Raw genomic sequence first — 25581 nt, 5'->3', positions numbered from 1 at the left:
ACAGGAAATTTATAAAAACTTTTCTAAAATACTAAAAATAACTGGATTTCGGTCTCTTTCTCCTCTTCCGATTTCCGCAACATATCGTCTTCGACCGATCCAGGTATAGGCTGGCTGTTTGGAAATATTTCCTGGATAGAATTTGCAGGAATACATTCCTCATCGTCACTTATGATTTGTTGACTTTGTGAGGCCTCACATTGTTGAACAATTTTTTGTTCACATGTTTAAACTGATGTAATTATAAATTAATTATGTTACATCTATATACAAAGGGTGATTTTTTAGGAGCTATAGGAAAGTTTTTCAAAAACAAAAAAAAAAACACATAAAATTAAGAAATATTCATGAAATCTTTATTTGAATCGATAACACGGTCCATATAGTTTAATGTTTGAAGATTATTTCATGCAAATGTTGACCGTGACTGCGCCTAAAATGGTCCATCCCCTTAGTCCAATTTTGGCATACTCTTTCTAACATTTCGGCCGGTATCTCACGAATAAATGCTTCAATGTTGTCTTCCAATGCGTCAATTGAAGCGGGCTTGTCTGTATGGACGTGAGCTTTAAAATAGCCGGCCGGTCCCGAACGTGAAATAATATGTTCACCGAACTCGCCTCTCAATAAGTCCATTGTTACGCGTGCTGGGTGACATGTGAAACCGTCTTGTTGAAACCACATGGCAATGAAGTCAAGCTCTTGCATTCTGGGCAAACAAAATTTGGATATCATCTCACGATAGCGCTCATCATTCACAATTACGTTACGATTCGCATAATCTTTGAAGAAGTACTGTCCAATAATGCCACCAGCCCATAAACCGCATCAAACTGTGACTTTTTCTGGGTGACTGATCTCCACTCCAAAAACGACAATTCTTTCGAATTCTTTCGTGTTTTTATTAGAAATCACACAGATTATATTCCTTACTACCTAGTCGCATTTCACAACACAATGAAGCCTTTATGGATACCACTCACGGGCAACATATAGAGACCAAAATATTAAAAACTCAGAGTTAGAAAACGACCATCAACCCCTTAATAAACATATCCTACACACTTTACAACACACACACACAAGAAATGCGCAAGTGCCACAGCATTCATAACATGCAGTGACGGTCACACTTTAAGTGGAAAAAAGTCAACATTAATCCCCAACTAAGGCACCCATGAAAACAATTATTAGATAATAATTAAACCAAACATTCCCTTTTTTCTACCTTACCGCAACACACAAGAAATGAGCAACACACAAGAAATGAGCAAGACCCATAGCATACAGTGAGGGTCACACTCAATGAATTTTTATAACTCAATAATTGACGAACCAAATAGTTTCAATCCCACTTATCAGTTAAATCAACACCATCCCCCCCTTAAAAATAACACCCAGAACTAAAAACGTAGGATCCCAAATTCCTAATCGAAATAGCAGCTTACACAAGTTCGAATCCCCCATTCCCCTTACAAAAAAGGGCTACATAGTTTCCATATCAATGACAGTTTTATAACAACATGATGAGGATCCCACAACAAGAAAGGGTGACATAACATAGAGATCAATGTACAATGAGGATCCCCTAACAAAAAAGGGCTACATAATTTCCATATCAATGACAGTTTTATAACAACATAATGAGGATCCCACAACAAGAAAGGGTGACATAGCATAGATATCAATGTACAATGAGGATCCCCTAACAAAAAAAGGGCTACATAATTTCCATATCAATGACAGTTTTATAACAACATGATTTGACCCCATTAAAGAAGTAATTAAGAAGTAATAAAGAAGTAATTAAGAAGTAATTAACTCTCCATGCATAATTAATGTGAATTTAAACAGTCCAACTTATTCTACTAACATTGAATGATGAATACTTTTTTTGACCGCTGTAGGTGTTTAATTCTAGGTTTCTTGTCGCACCATAGCTCAAATGGACTTTTATCCTTTTCTGACGATTTTCCCGTTCGATTTAAAATATATATGGCTGATTTCACAAATTCGGCCCATAACGACAAAGGAAATTCAACATTCTTGTTTGAGTTCATGAATGTTCTTGCCATCTCTACAATGGTTCTATTTTCTCTCTCAGCACCACCGTTCTGTTGAGGTGTATATGGAGCGGTAAACCGTTGACTTACTCCATGTTTTGCCAGAATTTTCTTCACTTCTGCATTGTTGAATTCACCACCATTATCACTAATCAATGTTTTAACTGTGTGTCCTTGAGATCTGGCATGTGCAAGCATTTTTATTAATGTATCCTTCACATCTGATTTGTTCTTCACAACATATCCATAACGAAATTTTGTGTAATCATCCTTATAAACGACAAGATATTTATATTCTCTAAATGAAGAGGGAAATGGTCCGCAAACATCTGTCGATATTAATTCTCCTGGAGCTTTTGCAGTCTCACGTCTTCCAAATGGTAATCTTGACAACTTACCAAAAACGCAAGGCTCACAGATTTCACTGTTGTTCTTTACTCGAATTCCCATCTCCTTTTCTAATTTCTCCTTTACATGCCGTTTATCTTGATGTCCCCATCTTTCATGGTATAATTGCAGTTTTGAATTTTCTACAGAGAATGAAACACACTGATTTGCAGACAGGGGTCGAACATCTATTCTGTATAAAGTTCCATTTGGCTCACGGTGTCCACATAAAATTGTTTCTCCATTGAGATCTAGCTTGCACTTTTTTATTGTCGAATAAAACTTACTTGAGGGGTTTCTGTCATGTGAAGCCAATACAGAAAAAAGGTTTCTTGATATACCAGGAACATACCAAACATCATACAACTCCACTGTCTTCTCAGCATTGTTTACTTTTGATAAAACTTGAATTGTTCCTTTTCCCATTGCACTTAAAGTCTCTTTACCAGCAGCTTGTATTGAATGTGGTTCTTTGAATGCTTCGTAGTCAATAAAAAATTCCTTCGCATTTGTTACGTGCCTTGTTGCACCATTATCAACCCACCAATCGCTGACAGATGTGCTCAAATGAACTTCATTTGACACCGAATGAAGAGCAACATTGGAGTGCGATGTATCCAATTGTTTTGACTTACTTGGCTTTCCATCAGCTATCCACTTTCTGCAGTCTTTAATCCAATGTCCCTTTTTCTTGCAATAGTGACAAATGTCATCTTTCTTGCCATTTGCAAAATTCTTATTTTTCCGCTTCTCATTTAGAACCAATGCTTCTTGTTTCTCCGAAATCGTGTCTTCAGATTTCTTAAAATTTCTTTCAAATAAACAAAGTTGCATAAGAAGTTCATCTAACGACTTATCTTCATCTCGTGTGAGCATCATCCAACTGGATTTAAACATTTCAAATGATTTTGGCAATATGTGTAAAATCTTGCATATCAGGAGCAATTCTGGTAATTTTTTTTCTCCTTTTATTACCAAACCAGCATTGATTTCGTTTCATAAGCTCTTGAGCTTGGATATATGTGTAGAAACATCGCTTTCTGCCATCCATTCGAAAGAAAATAGCTCCGTGCACATCTTGAATAATTGATCTTTAGATGTCGCTTCAAATTGCTGATGCAGCGCTTGCCAGACATCACATGCAGACTCTTTATCCATTACCTTCATGAAAATGTCATCCGAAATTGTGTTTGTGATCAGACTCTTGGCATAGCTGTTAGACGGCTTTATGTTTTTGCAAAATTCCATTGTAATTTTCTCTTCTTGATACCTCTTTTTCACAAAATTAATTTCTCCAATATTCTTTTTTTTTTTTTTTTTTCTTTTCACAGACTTCAAAAATTTTCACAATAATTATTTTATTTTCTTCGAGCTTGCTGGGCTCATAACCTATTAGATTGAAAAGTTTTATTGAAGTGAAGTTTGAAAAAATAATTTCTCGAACATACAAATACATAAAATCATTGCCTAGTAACATAATAACAAAGAACGATACAAGTAGATATTAATTTGTTAAACATATTTTGTTCAACACAGAAAACATGTTGTCTTGGCATAGGCGGAGCGATGAGGACCACGCCCACTAGGGCACTGAAGACTATTTTAGATATCCGATTCTAGATATCATAGCCGCAGTGGCTATGAGACTTAAGGCGATGGGAGAATGGATTGAGGATGGGAGCAGTTCATACCATCGCGGTATAATCGAGGCGACGATAGGAAACCTGGAAGGAAGGGAAGAGGTTTCCGATCGGATACCTGAAATGAACCTTGAAGTCGAGTGTGAGGCACTGCTGCCATCGGGACAGTCTTAAATTGACGGAACCCTAGTATTGCCATCTGGAAGATCATGTTACACGGATGGATCAAAGCTAGAGGACAGAGTGGGTCTGGGGGTCTATATTAAGAACCCAGGGACTGAAATCTGTTTTAGACTGCCTGACCATAATACAGGACCGTACAGGTGGAGATTCGGGCGGTCACGGAATGTGTGAAGTGATGTGGTGCTAACTCGAGGACGTCGAGTGTGAACATCTTTACCGACAGTAAAATTGCCATCAAAAGGGCAATCACAACCAGGACGGTAAGGTCACGCACAGTCTTGCAGTGTAAGAAGGAGATTAACGCCTTCTCTGAGAATGGCAAAAGCCGCATCGTTTGGGTGCCTGGCCATAACGGAGTAAGGGGAAATGAAAGGGCAGATGATTTGGCGGTGAAGGTCAGAGGACTGCCGTCAACAAAGTTGGTTAACCCGAAGCCTTTCGGGTCAACGCAGTCCGAGTTAAGGGAGTGGGCGACGAATGCGTATGCAACATTGTGGAACAGCGAAACGGTCGGTAGGACGGCGAAAATCCTATGGGGGAATCCAGATCGTGAGAAGAAGAGGCTAATACGGAAAGGAAGCAAGAAGGAGGTCGGTATAGCTATTGGTATCATAACGGGAAACATAGGACTAAGAGCTCACTTATGTAAAATCGGTGCAGCAAGTGATAGCATGTGTAGGGCATGTGGGGAAGATGATGAGACGTTGGAGCATTTCCTTTGTCATTGCCCGGCTTTCGCTACCAACAGATACCGGCACTTAGGTGGAGACACAATACCAGACATGAACCAACTTAGGGGAATGACATTGAAAACAATTAAGGATTTTGTAATTAGCGCGGAATTCCTAATATAAAATTTTCTTTTTAGAGGTTAATTTATAGCACAACAGGCCGATTACTGGCTTAGGTGTATGTCCATAGTAGCATGGCACGGATTAACATCTGCACCCTCTTTTCAAACTAACCTAACCTAAGCTGCTTCCAATGAGGATAACAATTTGGCCTGTCACACCATGATTTAATATCTTTTAGGACGGCACTCGCACACATCTGCACCTTAAACCCAAACCCACGAGCTTACAATCTTGTGTAAGTTCATACAAATGTGCAATAGGCAGTGTGTTTGATTGAATATGTTGTTGTTGTAGCAGTGTAATGTACACTGAGAGGGCAGCCCTTGCCGATGAACGACTCCATTGGGTCAATCCGGTACATGCAACCGGCTGCCATGGGATTGATTGAATATATGTTTGCAACACGGTCATGCGGACCTGGCACAGGATAACTGTGAGCACCACACAAGTTGGAACTTTGAACTCCAATTTGTGTGGTGTTCATTGCTGTCACGAGAAGCTTATCTGCGAGCTACCGGGAGCGTCCACAGATTGCGAATATGGATATGCTTCATACGGAGTAGCTGCAACGGCAGTCAGGGACAATCAGCGGTATCGAGCGGAGAGTCTCAGTGAGAGGCCGGGCGGCACCAGCTCTTGCACAAGTACTGAGTGCCTATGATGCTCGATATGACAAGGCGAGTTATTGGCGCCTTTAAATAACCAATGGCCACCCTGTTCTCGCGGCGATCCGTCCTTTGGAGCGGAATGAGCTTCCTCAGCTACAAGAGCTTGACGAGGATCGCCACCTCCACATGAAAATATGGCTAGAACAACAACAATGGGAATGCGGAGATTGAAGGTGCAAGTCGCAAAGTTCTCTTGGCATTTCCTGGACACTATTTGGACTTGTACGCAGACCTTTTTGAAGAATGGAAGAAAAATTTGAATGGGAATGAGCGCATTAATCTTTTGCAATTGGGGTTTAACTGCAGCCACAATGTTACTCTCCGACAGAGTCCTTTCCTTGGAGTTGTGGATCAAACAAATTTCCTGAATTCATGCAACACGTATGGGTTTCTGGGAGGATATTGACTTGTAAGTATTTGTACTCACCTTCTTGACTGCTCGTGCTTGTTAAAGAAAGATCCCCCGAAGCCATTTTAGCCATCACATCATTTTTTCTCTTTTGTTCTTCAAGCTAACAAATCTACGATAATAGGGTACGACTGAATGAAAATCTGAAATAAAAGATTACAACAAATAAACATGATTAGCTTGAATTCTAAAAACAAAACAGGTTAGTTAGTATGCGGAATATAAGATAAACATTAAAAACTGCTTCATGTATTCGTAATTATAGATATGATAAGAACTACTGCAACAAAACTGATTGGTCTACTTTATTGTGAAACTAAACATTAAAAAATATTGGATTGCCCAAAAAGTCATTGCGGATTTTTTAAAAGAAAGTAAATGCATTTTTAATAAAACTTAGAATGAACTTTAATCAAATATACTTTTTTTACACTTTTTTTCTAAAGCAAGCTAAAAGTAACAGCTGATAACTGACAGAAGAAATAATGCAATTACAGAGTCACAAGCTGTGAAAAAATTTGTCAACGCCGACTATATGAAAAATCCGCAATTACTTTTTGGGCAACCCAATACAATTGAAAGGGAAATTTGTTTTGAGTAGAAATTAATACCAATCAAGTTTGGGTTGATTTAACAGTTTACTCTTTGGGAAACTTTACAAAAACAGACTGTGTTCATAAATCTCCCCCTTTGGGAGATTTATGAAAAATAAGGCCAGATAACATAACGAATGGAAAACAGGGAGAATTTGCGAAATTTGAAGTTATCTGCCACCAAATCAATCTACGAGTGAGGTGAATATTGAGCTGAATGTGATAGTCGATGGAGAAACGATTCCAATCAGCAAGTGTCCCAAAATACTTGATGTCACATTTGACAGCTCTTCCCATATGCGACAGCAATTTGCGATAAAGTCAAAAGTAGAAACAAGGTCTTCAAGTAACCTACCGGCAGCACTTGTGGTGCTGACAAAGAAACCTTGTTGACCACGTACAAGGCAATTGGCTCGTCTGTGGTAAGTTATACAGTGCCAGTGTGGTCTCGTCAGCTATGTGACACGTAGTGGAATAATATTCAAATCTGTCATAATGAGGCTCTTCGACGTGTTGTCTCCTCTGTTCTCACGTGGACCATCTCCATCAGGGGACACAGATCCTATCCATGCGAAGACATAACGACATGCTGTCTAAGTTATACCTTCTGGGCTGTTATCGCAGGGACCATCCAAGACATCATCTTGTGGATAGGTATCCACGGCCAAGAAGCCTTAAGGTAGATCTACATGATCTAGAGCGTGAGGTTCAGCGCTACAAGAGAGAACCTCTAGATCAAGCTGGTCTAGACAACATTCATGCACACAGCAGCAGATGCCGTAAATAGCTGCCGGGTGAATGTAGACCTCGGAGAACGACCGCCTTCCACTGCTCCTGCAGAGAATGATCTCTCCCGGTAAACCAGAGTAGTTCTGGCTCAATTACGTCCCGGCAGATGCAGCCGCCTCAACTCCAACAGAGCAAGGATTGATGCCGCCGAGCAAGATGTATGTCCCGATTGTGATCAAGGACCACACGATACACGTCACCTGTTTAACTGTCCAGCCAGAACCACTCGACTCAGACCCAGATCCCTGTGGACGCACCCCATTTTAGTCGCAGAGTTCCTGGCTGGAACATTGAGCTCTAATTTGTGTGGTGTTCATCTGCGAGCTACCGGGCGCGTCCACAGATTGCGAATAGTGGAATGCTTCATACGGAGTAGCTGCAACGGCAGTCGGGGACAATCAGCGGTATCGAGCGGAGGTGCCGGGCGGCAGCGGCTCTTGCACATGTACTGAGTGCCTATGATGCTCGATATGACAAGACGAGTTGTTGTTGTTGTTGTTGTAGCAGTTTATTGTGTACTATCTCTCGTCTGCTTGATTCTGTTGAGTGTCAAGACCCAGGAACTCCGCGACTAAGATGGGGTGCGTCCACAGGGATCTGGGTCTGAGTCGAGTGGGTCTGGCCGGGCAGTTAAACAGGTGACGTGTATCGTGCGGTCCCTGGTTACAGTCGGGACATACATCTTGCACGTCGGCATCAATCCTAGCTCTGTGGGAATTGAGGCGGCTGCATCTGCCGGAACGTAATTGAGCCAGAATCACTCTGGTTTGCCGGGGGAGGTCGATTTCTTCGGGTGCAATGGGTGGCGGTCGTTCTCCAAGGACTACATTCACCCGGTAGCCAGTTAACGCGTCTGCTACCGTGTCTGCATGAATGTTGTTCAGACCCGCTTGATATGCCGCTTGATCTAGAGGTTCTCTCTTGTAGCGCTGGACCTCACGCTCTAGATCATGTAGATCTACCTTAAGGCTTCTGGGCGGTGGGTATCTGTCCACAAGATGATGATTTGGATGATTTCTGCGATAACAGCCCAAAAGGTATTGCTTAGACAGCATGTAGTTATGTCTTCGCACTGGTAGGATCTTTGTCTCCTGGTGGAGGTGGTCCACATGAGAACTAAGGAGGCAGCCCGTCGCAGTTCGGAGGGCGGCATTCTGACAGATCTGAATATTATTCCACTGCGTGTCACAAAGCTGACGTGACCACACTGGCGCTGCATAACTTACCACAGACCGGCCAATTGCTTTGTACGTGGTCAACAAGGTTTCTTTGTCTGCACCCCAAGTGCTGCCAGCGAGTGACTTGAGGACCTTGTTTCTACTTTTGACTTTATTGCAGATTGCTGTGGCATGTGGGGAGAAAGTGTAGGAGCTGTCAAATGTGACGCCAAGTATTTTGGGACACTTGATGGTCGGAATCAATTCTCCATCGACCATCACAGTCAGCTCAGAATTCACCTCACGCGTATTTGTAGTGAACAGTGTGGCTGAAGATTTGGTGGCGGATATCTTCAGATTTCTTGCAGCGAAATATGAGGCAAGCTCGTTGAGGTAGACGTTCAACCTATCGCAGATGTCATCAATGGGTGGGGGGCCTGATGCCAAGATCGTACAGTCGTCCGCATATGATACGATCTCTATGCCGTCTGGAGGAGGTGGGATGGAGGATAGGTAGAGGTTAAACAGAGCCGGAGATATCACCCCGCCTTGGGGAACTCCCTGTTTCACTCTACGGTGTTTTGACTTCTTATCCCTAAATTCCACAAATGACTGGCGGCCACACAGATAATTCGCGACCCAACGTTTAAGGCCTGGCTGGAGGGACGCGTTGGCGATGTCCTCAAATAATTTGGCATGGTTGACCGTGTCGAATGCCTTCGATAGGTCCAATGCTACGAGGACCGTCCTATCACATGGCCTGGGTTGATTGAAGCCACGGCAAATGTGTGTGGTGATGGCATGCAAAGCTGTTGTTGTGCTGTGCAGTCTCCGAAATCCGTGTTGATGCTCGGCGAATGGAAATTCTCCTACGAGGCTCGGGAGGAGTAATGCCTCAAGCGTCTTAGCCACTGGTGAGAGAAGGGAGATCGGTCTGTACGACTCCCCCAAACTCGGGTCTTTACCAGGCTTCAGTAGCGGGATCACTCTGCCCATTTTCCAGACATCGGGAACTATAAGAGTGTTCAATGACAGGTTAAGGACAGTGGTAAGGTACTCAACTCCAGGTAAATCCAGATTCTTCAGCATCAATGTAGAGATTCCGTCGGGGCCCAACGCCTTGGAAAATTTGGCGCCACGGATGACATTCGTAACTTCGCCCACGGTAAATTGTGATGGCTGTTCATCGGCTCGGAGACCACGAATACGGCGAATGGCTCTCCTCCTTGCCCTGTCTCTCTCGGGATGCACGATAAATTGACGGTTGAACAACCTGGCGCATCTCTTCGGATCAGTCACGGTTAACTCGCCAAAAGTGACTGAAGTCCTGTCGTCCCGTCTACCGGGGTTCGAGAGAGACTTAACAGTGGCCCACAATTTGCCTGCACCGGTGCCTAAGTTGCATTGCTCCAAGTGTTCCAGCCACAAATTCCGCTTATGTTCGTTGACTACCCTGTTTATTTCCAGATTCAGCTCGCTGATTCTGGGGTTAGCGGGGTCCATAGCACGAATCCCATCACGCTCGTCTGCGAGTACCACTGCTTGCGCCGGGAAATTGGGTCGCACTTGCGGTATTCGACCGGCTGGTATAAAGCGAGCGGCTGCTGCGTTGATGATGTCTCGGAATTTCCTCTCGGCCACAAGCACATCAGAGGGGGGTGGCAGTTCATTGAAGCGGCGATTGGTATACTCTCTGAAGCCAGTCCAATTGGCCTTCTTGTAGTTGATGAACGTTCGGCGCTCAGAGGTTATGAAGTCGGGTGGTCGGTCGATGGTGAGGATTATGGGGAGGTGGTCTGACCCCAAAGAGATGACGGCTTGCCAGGATACGTCACTCAGGAGATCAGGGGATGCGATTGAGATGTCTGGCGAGCTGCTGCACCTCCTCGTAATCCTAGTGGGGGCATCCTCATTCACCGTGCAAAACGTGGAGCTATCTATCTGCTCTGCCAAAGCTATGCCACGCTGGTCGTTGCCTAGGGGAGAATGCCATGACGAGTGATGTGCATTGAAATCCCCCAGAACCAGACGACTATGGCCAGATAGCAACCCACTTATGTCGGGGCTGTAGGCCTGGCCATTAATCGGGACACAGCTGCCAACCGGCGGTATATACACGTTGTATATCTCTATCTCGGCAGTACCAGACTTGACTGCTACCCCCATACATTCCATGTATGGGTCACTAGCGTCAAGCGCAGGCGAGATAGGTCTATACTGCACGGAATGGTGTATAACGAAGGCCAATCCCCCACCTCCATTCCTTGAGCGATCCTTACGTAGCACATTGTAGCCGTGACAACTGTGCAAGCTGCAGGTGTTAGTCAGCTTTGTCTCCTGGATCGCTGCGACCGATATGCTCTTCCGACTCATAAAATCCACAATCTCATCAATCTTGCCTCGCAGTCCATTGCAGTTTAACTGCAGGAACGATACATTTCCCGACACTGGCCTGGCAATAGTAGGGCTAGGGTGCTGTCTTTGCATAAATTGCCGTACGGGAGAGGTCGGGGGGGTCGCATAGTCCGACGGCGAGGACGCCGAAGGCGACGACGGCGACGCTTGTGACCCACTGCTGGCTATGTTCGCACAGCACCTAGCGACATAGCCAGTATGACTATACTCCCGTAGCGAAGTTAGGCCAGAGCAAGAACGGAAATGTACCCACTCCAAGCACCCGTTACACCTCACCGACACTGACCGATGATGAAGGCGGTTCTGGCAAACGGAACAGAACCAGGGTCCGGGGTTCTTTTCAATCCCGGCACGGACCAAAAGCATACGGAGAAGGCACTCCGGGATGTGCCTCTCCCATGACGAAAAAAGACGAACACGTACACTGAGGCGGCAGCCCTTGCCGATGAAGATTCCATCAGGTCAATCCGGTACGTACAACCGGCTGCCATGGGATTGACAAGACGAGTTATTGGCGCCTTCAAATAATCAATGGCCACCCTGTTCTCGCGGCTGTCGGTCCTTTGGTGCGGAACGAGCTTTCTCACCTACAAGAGCTTGACGAGGATCGCCACCTCCACATGAAAATACGTCACTCAATAGAATCAAGCAGATGAAAGATAGAACACAACAAACTGCTACAACAACAACAACATCAAGCGGCATATGAAGCATGTCTACGACAACATTCATGCTGACACGTTAGCAGATGCGGTGAAAAGCTACAGGGTGAAGGTGGTTCTTGGAGAACGACTGCATACAATTGCAACTGAAGAAAATGATCTCCCCCGCCAAACTAGAGTAATTCTGGCTTAATTACGATCTGGCAGATGCAGAAACCTAAACTCCTAGAGAGCAAAAAGTAATGCCAAAGTTCTGGTTGTGTGTCCCGATTGTGACCTGGGACCACACGTCACCTGTTTAAATGCCCAGCCAGAACATTGAGCTCTAATTTGTGTGGTGTTCATCTGCGAGCTACCGGGCGCGTCCACAGATTGCGAATAGTGGAATGCTTCATACGGAGTAGCTGCAACGGCAGTCGGGGACAATCAGCGGTATCGAGCGGAGGTGCCGGGCGGCAGCGGCTCTTGCACATGTACTGAGTGCCTATGATGCTCGATATGACAAGACGAGTTGTTGTTGTTGTTGTTGTAGCAGTTTATTGTGTACTATCTCTCGTCTGCTTGATTCTGTTGAGTGTCAAGACCCAGGAACTCCGCGACTAAGATGGGGTGCGTCCACAGGGATCTGGGTCTGAGTCGAGTGGGTCTGGCCGGGCAGTTAAACAGGTGACGTGTATCGTGCGGTCCCTGGTTACAGTCGGGACATACATCTTGCACGTCGGCATCAATCCTAGCTCTGTGGGAATTGAGGCGGCTGCATCTGCCGGAACGTAATTGAGCCAGAATCACTCTGGTTTGCCGGGGGAGGTCGATTTCTTCGGGTGCAATGGGTGGCGGTCGTTCTCCAAGGACTACATTCACCCGGTAGCCAGTTAACGCGTCTGCTACCGTGTCTGCATGAATGTTGTTCAGACCCGCTTGATATGCCGCTTGATCTAGAGGTTCTCTCTTGTAGCGCTGGACCTCACGCTCTAGATCATGTAGATCTACCTTAAGGCTTCTGGGCGGTGGGTATCTGTCCACAAGATGATGATTTGGATGATTTCTGCGATAACAGCCCAAAAGGTATTGCTTAGACAGCATGTAGTTATGTCTTCGCACTGGTAGGATCTTTGTCTCCTGGTGGAGGTGGTCCACATGAGAACTAAGGAGGCAGCCCGTCGCAGTTCGGAGGGCGGCATTCTGACAGATCTGAATATTATTCCACTGCGTGTCACAAAGCTGACGTGACCACACTGGCGCTGCATAACTTACCACAGACCGGCCAATTGCTTTGTACGTGGTCAACAAGGTTTCTTTGTCTGCACCCCAAGTGCTGCCAGCGAGTGACTTGAGGACCTTGTTTCTACTTTTGACTTTATTGCAGATTGCTGTGGCATGTGGGGAGAAAGTGTAGGAGCTGTCAAATGTGACGCCAAGTATTTTGGGACACTTGATGGTCGGAATCAATTCTCCATCGACCATCACAGTCAGCTCAGAATTCACCTCACGCGTATTTGTAGTGAACAGTGTGGCTGAAGATTTGGTGGCGGATATCTTCAGATTTCTTGCAGCGAAATATGAGGCAAGCTCGTTGAGGTAGACGTTCAACCTATCGCAGATGTCATCAATGGGTGGGGGGCCTGATGCCAAGATCGTACAGTCGTCCGCATATGATACGATCTCTATGCCGTCTGGAGGAGGTGGGATGGAGGATAGGTAGAGGTTAAACAGAGCCGGAGATATCACCCCGCCTTGGGGAACTCCCTGTTTCACTCTACGGTGTTTTGACTTCTTATCCCTAAATTCCACAAATGACTGGCGGCCACACAGATAATTCGCGACCCAACGTTTAAGGCCTGGCTGGAGGGACGCGTTGGCGATGTCCTCAAATAATTTGGCATGGTTGACCGTGTCGAATGCCTTCGATAGGTCCAATGCTACGAGGACCGTCCTATCACATGGCCTGGGTTGATTGAAGCCACGGCAAATGTGTGTGGTGATGGCATGCAAAGCTGTTGTTGTGCTGTGCAGTCTCCGAAATCCGTGTTGATGCTCGGCGAATGGAAATTCTCCTACGAGGCTCGGGAGGAGTAATGCCTCAAGCGTCTTAGCCACTGGTGAGAGAAGGGAGATCGGTCTGTACGACTCCCCCAAACTCGGGTCTTTACCAGGCTTCAGTAGCGGGATCACTCTGCCCATTTTCCAGACATCGGGAACTATAAGAGTGTTCAATGACAGGTTAAGGACAGTGGTAAGGTACTCAACTCCAGGTAAATCCAGATTCTTCAGCATCAATGTAGAGATTCCGTCGGGGCCCAACGCCTTGGAAAATTTGGCGCCACGGATGACATTCGTAACTTCGCCCACGGTAAATTGTGATGGCTGTTCATCGGCTCGGAGACCACGAATACGGCGAATGGCTCTCCTCCTTGCCCTGTCTCTCTCGGGATGCACGATAAATTGACGGTTGAACAACCTGGCGCATCTCTTCGGATCAGTCACGGTTAACTCGCCAAAAGTGACTGAAGTCCTGTCGTCCCGTCTACCGGGGTTCGAGAGAGACTTAACAGTGGCCCACAATTTGCCTGCACCGGTGCCTAAGTTGCATTGCTCCAAGTGTTCCAGCCACAAATTCCGCTTATGTTCGTTGACTACCCTGTTTATTTCCAGATTCAGCTCGCTGATTCTGGGGTTAGCGGGGTCCATAGCACGAATCCCATCACGCTCGTCTGCGAGTACCACTGCTTGCGCCGGGAAATTGGGTCGCACTTGCGGTATTCGACCGGCTGGTATAAAGCGAGCGGCTGCTGCGTTGATGATGTCTCGGAATTTCCTCTCGGCCACAAGCACATCAGAGGGGGGTGGCAGTTCATTGAAGCGGCGATTGGTATACTCTCTGAAGCCAGTCCAATTGGCCTTCTTGTAGTTGATGAACGTTCGGCGCTCAGAGGTTATGAAGTCGGGTGGTCGGTCGATGGTGAGGATTATGGGGAGGTGGTCTGACCCCAAAGAGATGACGGCTTGCCAGGATACGTCACTCAGGAGATCAGGGGATGCGATTGAGATGTCTGGCGAGCTGCTGCACCTCCTCGTAATCCTAGTGGGGGCATCCTCATTCACCGTGCAAAACGTGGAGCTATCTATCTGCTCTGCCAAAGCTATGCCACGCTGGTCGTTGCCTAGGGGAGAATGCCATGACGAGTGATGTGCATTGAAATCCCCCAGAACCAGACGACTATGGCCAGATAGCAACCCACTTATGTCGGGGCTGTAGGCCTGGCCATTAATCGGGACACAGCTGCCAACCGGCGGTATATACACGTTGTATATCTCTATCTCGGCAGTACCAGACTTGACTGCTACCCCCATACATTCCATGTATGGGTCACTAGCGTCAAGCGCAGGCGAGATAGGTCTATACTGCACGGAATGGTGTATAACGAAGGCCAATCCCCCACCTCCATTCCTTGAGCGATCCTTACGTAGCACATTGTAGCCGTGACAACTGTGCAAGCTGCAGGTGTTAGTCAGCTTTGTCTCCTGGATCGCTGCGACCGATATGCTCTTCCGACTCATAAAATCCACAATCTCATCAATCTTGCCTCGCAGTCCATTGCAGTTTAACTGCAGGAACGATACATTTCCCGACACTGGCCTGGCAATAGTAGGGCTAGGGTGCTGTCTTTGCATAAATTGCCGTACGGGAGAGGTCGGGGGGGTCGCATAGTCCGACGGCGAGGACGCCGAAGGCGACGACGGCGACGCTTGTGACCCACTGCTGGCTATGTTCGCACAGCACCTAGCGACATAGCCAGTATGACTATACTCCCGTAGCGAAGTTAGGCCAGAGCAAGAACGGAAATGTACCCACTCCAAGCACCCGTTACACCTCACCGACACTGACCGATGATGAAGGCGGTTCTGGCAAACGGAACAGAACCAGGGTCCGGGGTTCTTTTCAATCCCGGCACGGACCAAAAGCATACGGAGAAGGCACTCCGGGATGTGCCTCTCCCATGACGAAAAAAGACGAACACGTACACTGAGGCGGCAGCCCTTGCCGATGAAGATTCCATCAGGTCAATCCGGTACGTACAACCGGCTGCCATGGGATTGACAAGACGAGTTATTGGCGCCTTCAAATAATCAATGGCCACCCTGTTCTCGCGGCTGTCGGTCCTTTGGTGCGGAACGAGCTTTCTCACCTACAAGAGCTTGACGAGGATCGCCACCTCCACATGAAAATACGTCACTCAATAGAATCAAGCAGATGAAAGATAGAACACAACAAACTGCTACAACAACAACAACATCAAGCGGCATATGAAGCATGTCTACGACAACATTCATGCTGACACGTTAGCAGATGCGGTGAAAAGCTACAGGGTGAAGGTGGTTCTTGGAGAACGACTGCATACAATTGCAACTGAAGAAAATGATCTCCCCCGCCAAACTAGAGTAATTCTGGCTTAATTACGATCTGGCAGATGCAGAAACCTAAACTCCTAGAGAGCAAAAAGTAATGCCAAAGTTCTGGTTGTGTGTCCCGATTGTGACCTGGGACCACACGTCACCTGTTTAAATGCCCAGCCAGATCCACTCGTTTCAGACCCAGATTGCCCCTCCAATCAATGTACAGTAGGTCCAGGAAAAATGTGTGGCATATCAAACCCAGAGAAAGCGAAGTTCAATTAATCAACATGGAAAGACCCCTAGGCACAAAGTCCATAGCATTGCATATATCCTGCAGCCATGCGTCCCCAACAGCCCCAGCAGAGTAAAAGAGAGCCTAAAGTTCGAAAAACCTCACATTTCCAACTGCCACACTAAAAAATGGTGCTGCCCAACATATAAAAGCAGAGGCATTATTTCAAATATGGAATAGGGAGCCACCCGCAGCGCGCTTCACCTTGCAACCGATATAAGCGGCTTATGTGAGAATCTATTGAAGTACTGCGGTAAAAATATAGTGCATCATCCCGAACATCCTTTTCCTTTTTCCTCTTTAAAATACCTGAGAATTCCATTGATAACTAATGCCCCCTTCTATCTTCAAAGTGTTCCTCTAAACACAATCTTCCTAATCGGACGCTCTAATAGGGATGGGTCATAATCTTGACCTTCCGCAAAGTATAGGCCCAATTTAACAGGAAAAAAAGGAATCCTTATATCCATTGTAGACTCATGTGTAGACTTTCTCCCCAAATTCCGTTCTATGTAGTCTAGCACATCATGAAGAGCACAGTCAGACCAGTCGGCAGCTATATCTATATATGGTCCGATCTGGACCATATTCGTGTCTAGTGTCAGAAGTCGTTATACATCACGCTGTTTAAAATTACAGCGAAATCGGACAATAAATGCGCCTTTTAAAGGCTTAAGACCCTATATTCGCAGATCGGTTTATATGGCAGCTACGTATATCGAAATATATTCCGATTTGGCCCGTTCCAGAACTTAACCTGCGTTTACGAAAAATATGGATATGTAACAAATTTCAACTCAAAACTCTTAATTTTTTAAGACTGTAGAGTGACTACAACAGATAAGTGCATCGCAAACAGGAGCTCAAGGTTTTCTGAGCTAGACTCCGGCCAAATTCTGTCCCCTCTCAGAACGCTCTCAAGTGTTTTAGAGACGCTATAGAGCTTTTGAATCTCAAAAACCGACCCATAAGGCCCTTTTGAGCCGATTTAAACCAGCTGTTGTACTTATTCTCGAACTCTTTGGACAGGTCGCTTTGGAAAGGATACCAAATTTGGGGGACCTCAAATATAACAGCTCGTCAGTCATTGGCAGATCGTTATTTCCACAAATACATGAGAGCTAAAACAGGTTACATGCCGATTTTTAAATTGGCATGAATGTTTAAAATCAGAACAAAATACTGCAGGCAGAACTAAACCGTAGAGCTCGAAGTGGAGCCTGAATCCGAGGATAATCCACTGGCTCTATAGGAGCATGATTAGAAAAATACTCAGTAGTTTGGAGAATTGCGATGGAGAAAAATTGCAACGTAAGAATAATACAACAGGTTCAGATAACATGTTGTCTTGGCATAGGCGAAGCAATGAGGACCACGCCCACTAGCGCACTGGAGATTATTCTAGATATACGACCCAAAGACATACAGATTAAGTGCGAGGCAGCTACTGCGGCTATGAGACTTAAGGCAATGGGAGAGTGCAGAGGATAGGAGCAAATCATACCATCGAGGCGACGATAGGAAACCTGGAATGAATGGAAGAGGTTTCCAATCGGATACCTGAGATGAACCTTGAGGTCGAGAACGAGGCACTGCTGCCAGCGGCACACGGAGTCTACATTGAGAGACTGAGATCTGTTTTAGACTGCCTGACCATAATACGGTCCACCATGGGGAATCACGTAATGCATGAGGTGGTGTGGTGTTAACGCGAGGACGTCGAGTGCAAACATCTTTACGGACATCAGGGCAATAACAACCAGGACGGTAAGGTCACGAACAGTCTTGAGTTTAAAAAGGAGATTAACGCCTTCATTGAGGAGTGCCGGACCATAACGGAGTAAGGGGGAATGAAAAAGCAGGCAATTTGACAATGAAGGCCAAAGGGCTTCCGTCAATACACTTGGTTAACTCGAAGCCTTTCGGGTCGACGCATGTCGAGTTATTGGCGTGGGCTACAAACGGTCAGTAGGACGACGAAAATCCTATGGGGAAATCCAGATTGTGAGAAGACGAGGCAGGAGGTCAGTACAGCTTTCGATATCATAACAGGAAACATAGGACTATGAGCTCTTTACCTTACTTTAATTGGCTATGACAGAACATCTTCCAAACACCTCGATCTTCTGCACCCCTTCTATAATCTCTGACACGAAGATTCCAGGTGTCTCTCACCATTTGAACTTTCGATCAGGCTCTTGGCCATCCGAGTTTGCGTCTACCATCGGGATTGCCTTTAAAAGACTACATGACTACGTTTAACTATTCTAACGTCGTCATACAGCTCATAAAGTTCGTGGTTCATGCGTCGCCGATACCCCCCATCAATGTAAACTGATCCATAAATTTTACAAACACTCCAAGCACTGGCTCGTCTATTTGCACACGAGCTCACTTATGCAAAATTGGTGCGGCAAATGACAGCAAGTGTAAGACATGTTGGGAAGATGGTGAGACGTTGGAGAATTTCCTATGTCATTGCCCGATTTTCGTGGCTAACAGACATCGGAACTTAGGTGGGAACACAATACTAGGTATTAACCAACTTAGGGGCGTGGTATGGAAAACAATAGGGAATTTTGTAAGTTGCACGGAATTCCTGACCTGTATTTTCTTTATTGAGGTTACCTATTAGTGTTGAGCGCACAACAAGCCACTTACTGGCTTAGGTGTATGTTTATAGTGGCATGGGGCGGAGGTATATCCCCACCTTAACATAAAGGTGTTGCAAATGGAATAACGATATTAGCCATAACCCATCCCGTGGAATTGGCTAAGAAGTATATCTTATGCAAAGTGTCACAAAACTTAGCGTCGATATTCTGCTTAAATTGTTACTAAATCGGCCGTATGGGTACTACGGACCCCTCGAGTCGAAAAAGTACCATAGTACGGACATTTTCCATCCCTGGACCAGCCTATTTCGTCGAATACTTTGATTATTATGTAGCAATGGGTTGTACACTGAGTCGGCAGCTCCTTGCCGATGAAGGACTTCATCGGGTCAATCCGGTACCTACAACCGGCTGCCATGGAATGTGTCTTCCAGCGACAAACACCAATATTTTCTTTTACTGTATACCGCTATTGAAGAAAACTGAATGTTGGTAGTGTCTTTAAATTTTCTACATTTTTCGGAGCATCCATCCCAAGTAAAGCATTGTTGGTGTAAGTGTTAAATCAAGTTCAGTTTGGTCTTTTGGTTTCAGTTACTTCTCTTTGTCGTACAACTAACTGGTTATAGCAAAAGTGGCTATGGGAATTCCAAAGACTATTATTAAAACTCGACCCAACAAAAAAAAGAAGTAAAGGAGGCCACAGCAATGGGTTTGTGTTTCTTCATTGGCTCTACTTAGCTTTTTTCTTTTTTGTGTTTCTTTTCATAAATCAATGCGCATTTATTTCATTTCCATTGTTGAAAAAATAACCAAAATTTGCCAAAAGACTATTCCATGTCTGTCCAAAAAAAATTAAAACAAATAAATCCAGGAATGTATGAAAAAAAGAGATATTTACACACCATCACCGCACATGGTAGCCCTGATATTGCAGATCAAATCGTGTCATAGAACGGTCCCCAAACTAAACTTTTAAAGCATTTCGATACAGTCTGCTTTTGGAGGATATGGCCAACTTGGCTTTCCTTTCCAGATTTAAGCATTGATAACCGTTCTTTCTCCTATTGACGCCATCCAATTGTAGCAAGTGCGGGCAATTGTACATCATAGCGACCACTTGGATGACACCTGTTGGGTTAAGTGTTTACCTTACCTTTTAAGCTAATTACTTTGTAACAAGAAGTTTTATGGGCCACCAATTATACTGTCATATAGTGCACTTCATGGACAGCGGCAGTACGACGACAGTGCAATATGATGACCATGGCGCCATAAATGCGTCCACTACCTTTGGTAACCTTCCACGACAAACTGGAATAGTTTTGGCTCAACTATATGTCCGTGAAGATAAATTTGAATATAACTTAGCCAAGGCATAAACCTGACATTTTAACAGAGCTATGTTAAGTGATAAACAGAGCACTGTTAACTAATTTTCTTTTGTATTTTAAATAAAAAAAAAAAACATTTTTAGCATTTTCTCACCAAATATTTTCTAAAATCACTTGCTAAAGAATTTATCTACGACTATAAAATGCTTAATAATAGCTAAACCCTCAAATCTCTTTGCCAACAATATTTTTTGAAGACCTATATGACCCATTTTTAAAATGGCAATGCAGTGCACTCGTCATAGATAGGTGATACAAACTAATACCAGAATTAGCCCCTACCAAGAGCTTTTAGAATCAGAAGTCCCCATATTCAAATTGTATTTCAGATCGGAGATATTTCTTCAAAAAATATTGTTGGCATAGAGGTTTGAGGGTTTAGCTTTTATTAAGCATTTTATAGTTGTTGATAAATTCTTTAGCAAGTGATTTTAGAAAATATTTGGTGAGAAAATGCTAAAAATGTTTTTTTATTTAAAATACAAAAGAAAATTAGTTAACAGTTCTCTGTTTATCATTTAACATAGCTCTGTTAAAATGTCAGGTTTGTGTCTTGGCTAAGTTATATTCAAATTTATCTTCACGGACATCTCAACTATGGGAGTCTTAACAGCTCACATCTTTGACAGTACAAAGGTGGGCCGCACTTGGGGTACTCGACCGGCTGGTATAAAGCGAGCGGCTGCTGCCTTAATGATGTCTCGGAATTTCCTCTCGGCAATTTTCACATTCAAGGGGAGCGTCAGTTCACTAAAACGGCGATTGGTGTACTCTCTGAAGACGGCTCAATCGGCCTTCTTCTGATTGATGAACATCGGGCGCTCAGAGCTTATGAAGTCGGGTGGTCAGTCGATGGTGAGAATTATGGGGAGGTTGTTTGATCCCAATAAAATGACAGCTTGTCAGGATACATCACTCAGGAGATCAGGCGATGCAATGGAAATGTCTCGCGAGCTGCTACACTTCCTCTTAAACCTGGTGGGGTGCTACATCTATTGCCTCGGGACATTGTGGCTAGACAAATTGATGCGATCACTGCCGTGAGGTTAAGGGAGTTTCCTCTTGGATTACACCCTGAGCCGCTTTTTGATAAAAAGTACTGTACCACTATTCATGATAGAACCGATTGGAACTACGATAGCCCTGGTAATAGAAGTTACGTAGACTTCTATAACCCATGGTATTGTAAAGTGGACGAGCTTGCGAGACTAACAACTACCCTACACATTCCAGGGATGCTGGAATCTGTGGGTAGGCCTCTAGCGACATATAAGCTAAGTTTTCAGAACCAAGCCCGAAGGACAACGAATGATAGATGGTCACAAAGAGGGGGCTGTGAGCATTCCAAAACGATGTGGCCTAACTTGAAGAGGTCTACCGCTTTGCTGTCACTGACTAGAACAGACGTCTCAGTCGTTGTGTCCGTCATGACAGGCCACTGTCTAATCGGAAAACATGATGACAGTCTGAAGGTTGCCAGCAACGACTTTTGCAGAAGCTGTGAGCACATCGAAGAAGAAGAGACTATTGAACACCTTCTGTGTGTGTCCCACACTAGCAGTCAGAATGAGTTCCACTTTAAGTTCTCATTTTTTTGAGAACCTGTCTGATTTAGCGGATGTGAACATTCGCAAGTTGTTGGGCTTTTTAAAGCGATCTGGATGGTTCTTCTGTTCCTGTGTTATCACAATGGACGAAAACGTCTAACGACTGCCACTTAAACCTAACCTAATCCTAGTGGGGGCATCCTCATTCACCGTGCAAAACGTGAAGCCTTCAATCTGCTCTGCCAAAGCTAAGCCCAGCTAGTCGTTACCTAGGGGAGAATGCCATGAAATGTGATGCGCCTTAAAGTCTGCTAGAACCAGATGATTATGGCCAAACACAGGTAAGCTTGGAGATTAACTGGGTCACAGCTACCTATGAATGGCGGTATGTACACGTTGTATACCTCTATTACGGCAGTACTGGACTTGACTGCTATCCCCATAGACTCCATGTAGGGGTCACCAGCGCCACATAGTCCGAGGACGAGGACACAGAAGGGGACGACGACGACGACGCTTGTGACCCACTGCTGTCTATGTTCGTACAGCACCTTGCAACATATTCAGTGTGATTATACTCCCGTGGTGACGTAAGGACAGAGCAAGATGGGAAATGTACCAACTCCATGCACCGGTTACACCTCCCGGCTCGGAATAGCTGTGTGCATCACACAAGCTGGAAATTTCAGGTCCAATCTGTGTGGTGTTTTTGCTGTCACAAGTAGCTTAGCAGCGAGCTACCGGGCGCGTCTACAAGCTGGGGATAGTGGATACGGATACGGAGTAGCTCCAACGGCAGTCGCGGACAATCAGCGATATTGAACGGAGAGTCTCAGTGAGAGGTCGGGTGGCACCGGCTGATACTGAGTGCCTATAATGCTCGATATGACAAGACGAGTTTTTGGCGCCTTTAAATAATTAATGGTCACTCTGTTCCCGCGGCGATCGAGCTTGCTCACCTACAGCAGTTTCACAAGGATCGCCATGGTGGTGACATTTACGAAAGAGCCGGTGCCGCCCGGCCTCTCACTGAGACCCTCCGCTCAATACCGCTGGTTCTCCGCGGCTGCAATTGCAGTTACTCCACATAGAGCATTCCACTATACGCAACCTGTGGACGTGCCCGGTAGCTCGCGGCCAAGCTTTTCGTGATAGCAATGAACGCCACACAGATCGGAGCTCAAAGTTCCAGCCTGTGTGGTGCTCATAGTTATCCCGTGCCGAGCCATGGGTCTGTATTCATATTATTCTTTTACTACTCTTTCAGGCTGAATACAATAAACCGAAGATAACTGAGTAAAGCGGTGACATGCTATCCTCTGCGCAACAGTGACCTCCAAAATTTCTTCCACGGTAACAAAAATTCAATTTTGTGCATAGTTTTTGTAATTTTTTGAAGAAAATAATGCAACTGGTTTTCGGGTTTCTTCTAAAATTTTAGTTTCACATAAAATTGAATGGAGTATGTGCGAAGAAATAGTTGTGGCATGACGCTTATTTAACTCCCATCACTTTCGCTAATTAAACAAACCAAAAGAAATGATGAGAAACATAAAAAGAGAAAAACTACAACAATGGCTAAAGTAAATTTCAAACTAATATAACAATCCATAGCTATTGCAAAAGTACAACCACAAGTCGGTAAACGAAAAAGAAAAATGGCAAATAAAACAATTTTTATTTTAGAAAGAAAAAATTAACAATAAAAATTGCATAGTTTGCACAAAACATGAGTGCTGGCTAGCACGCTACAATGTTCGAACCTATAATCAATTGGTTAAAGAGACCAACACTTTTCTCGCGGTTGGATGGAAGCGCAAAGAAGATTCTCATCGGTTAGCTTGACATACATACTGGTAACGAGTGTATTCACACTGTATAAAATGCTAAAAGAAACTGTGTTTTGGAAGAGGATATAGAGAGCATAAAAATATAAGTAGAGTATAACCCTTGATTGGAGTCCATACATAACTCTTGGGTGGACATGCGGATTTCCCCTCACCTGGTTAGTTGGGTCGATTTGATTTAAAGGGCTGTATTATCAACGAACCCCTGGCAGATGGCTTGATTAGAAAAATTGTTAGTTGATGAATAACACAAAAAAGGCTCCATCCCCTTTATGGCTTTCGGTCATAAAGCGGATTTTTTGAGGAATGGTCAAGGTTGTTCACATAAACCATATAAAGAGAAATCTGTCACCTTTGTTGGACGTCTATGAAGGCGCCTATCGGACTATCAAGATACATGTGGACAGTCAAGCGACGCTCAAGGCTGTGGCTTTGGACCATGTGAGGCTAGATTAATAAATGTTTGAAACGAATCTATACGAATCAAATTCGCATTGTGTCGAAACAGAATGTTGGTCTTGACATCTGTCATATCAATGCCAAAAGTTTTTGCACGACGTGTTTCGCTATAACTTTCAACAACTGTGCCAAGTATGGTTCAAATAGGTCCATAACCTGATATAGCTGTAATATAAAGCGATCTTGGATCTTGATTTCTTGAGCCTCTAAAGTGCACAATTCTTATCCGATTGGAATGAAATTTTGTACGACGTGTTTCGCTATAGCTTTCAACAAATGTGCCAAGTGTAATTTAAATCGGTCCATAACCTGATATAGCTGTCATATAAAGCGATCTTGGGTCTTGACTTCTTGAGCCTCTAGAGGACACAATTCTTATGCGATTGGTATGAAATTTTGAACAACATGTTTCCTTATGATTTCCTATAACTGTGCCAAGTATGGTTCAAATCGGTCCATAACCTGATATAGCTGCCATATAAACCGATCTTGGGTCTTGACTTCTTGAGCCTCTAAAGGGCACAATTCTTATCCGTTTAGAATAAAATGTTGCACGACGTGTTTCTCTAAGACTTTCAACAACTGTGCCAAGTATAGTTCAAATCGGTCCATAACCTGATATAGCTGTCATATAAAGCGATCTTGGGTCTTGACTTCTTGAGCCTCTAGAGGCGCAATTCTTATCCGATTGGAATGAAATTTCGCACGACGTGTTTTGTTATGATATCCAACAAGTGTACCAAGTATGGTTAAAATCGGTTCATAACCTGATATAGCTGTCATATAAACCGACCTTGGGTCTTGGCTTCTTGAGTCTCTAGAGGGCGCCATTCTTGTCCGATTTGAATAAATTTTTGCACGAAGTATTTTATTTTTACTTTCAATAACTGTGTCAAATAAGGTTTAAATCGGTTCATAACCTGATAAAGCTGCCATATAAACCGATCTGGGAACTTGACTTCTTGAGCCTCTAGAGGTCGTAATTATTATCCGATTTGCCTGAAATTTTGTACGACGCATCCTCTCATGACCATCAAGATACCTGTTTTTTTATGGTCTGAATCGGTCTATAGCCTGATACTGCTCCCATATAAATCGATCTCTCTCTATTTTACTTCTTAAGCCCCCAAAGGGCGCAATTCTTATTCGAATTGGCTGACATTTTATAAAGGTCTGTAACATATAATTTAATTGTGGTCCGAACCGGACCAT

The 25581-nt window shown here is 44.5% G+C and overlaps 1 protein-coding gene across 3 annotated transcripts in view; it reads right to left on the bottom strand.

The window, feature by feature from the left end:
* The window catches only part of LOC106094557 (disks large homolog 5), a 71841-nt gene that overhangs the window by 39927 nt on the left and 6333 nt on the right, over positions 1-25581 (bottom strand). For all 3 annotated transcript variants that reach the window (XM_059364279.1, XM_059364278.1, XM_059364280.1), the window contains one exon: positions 6223-6347. In XM_059364279.1, coding sequence (XP_059220262.1) covers positions 6223-6277 — 55 coding nt within the window. In that variant the 5' untranslated portion in view covers positions 6278-6347. The remainder of the gene's footprint in view (positions 1-6222; positions 6348-25581) is intronic.

This window comes from Stomoxys calcitrans, chromosome 3 (assembly GCF_963082655.1).
Source record: "Stomoxys calcitrans chromosome 3, idStoCalc2.1, whole genome shotgun sequence".
Lineage (NCBI taxonomy): Eukaryota > Metazoa > Arthropoda > Insecta > Diptera > Muscidae > Stomoxys > Stomoxys calcitrans.
The sequence above is the reverse complement of the archived record's forward strand: the minus strand, read 5'-3'. Positions and strand labels throughout refer to the sequence as shown.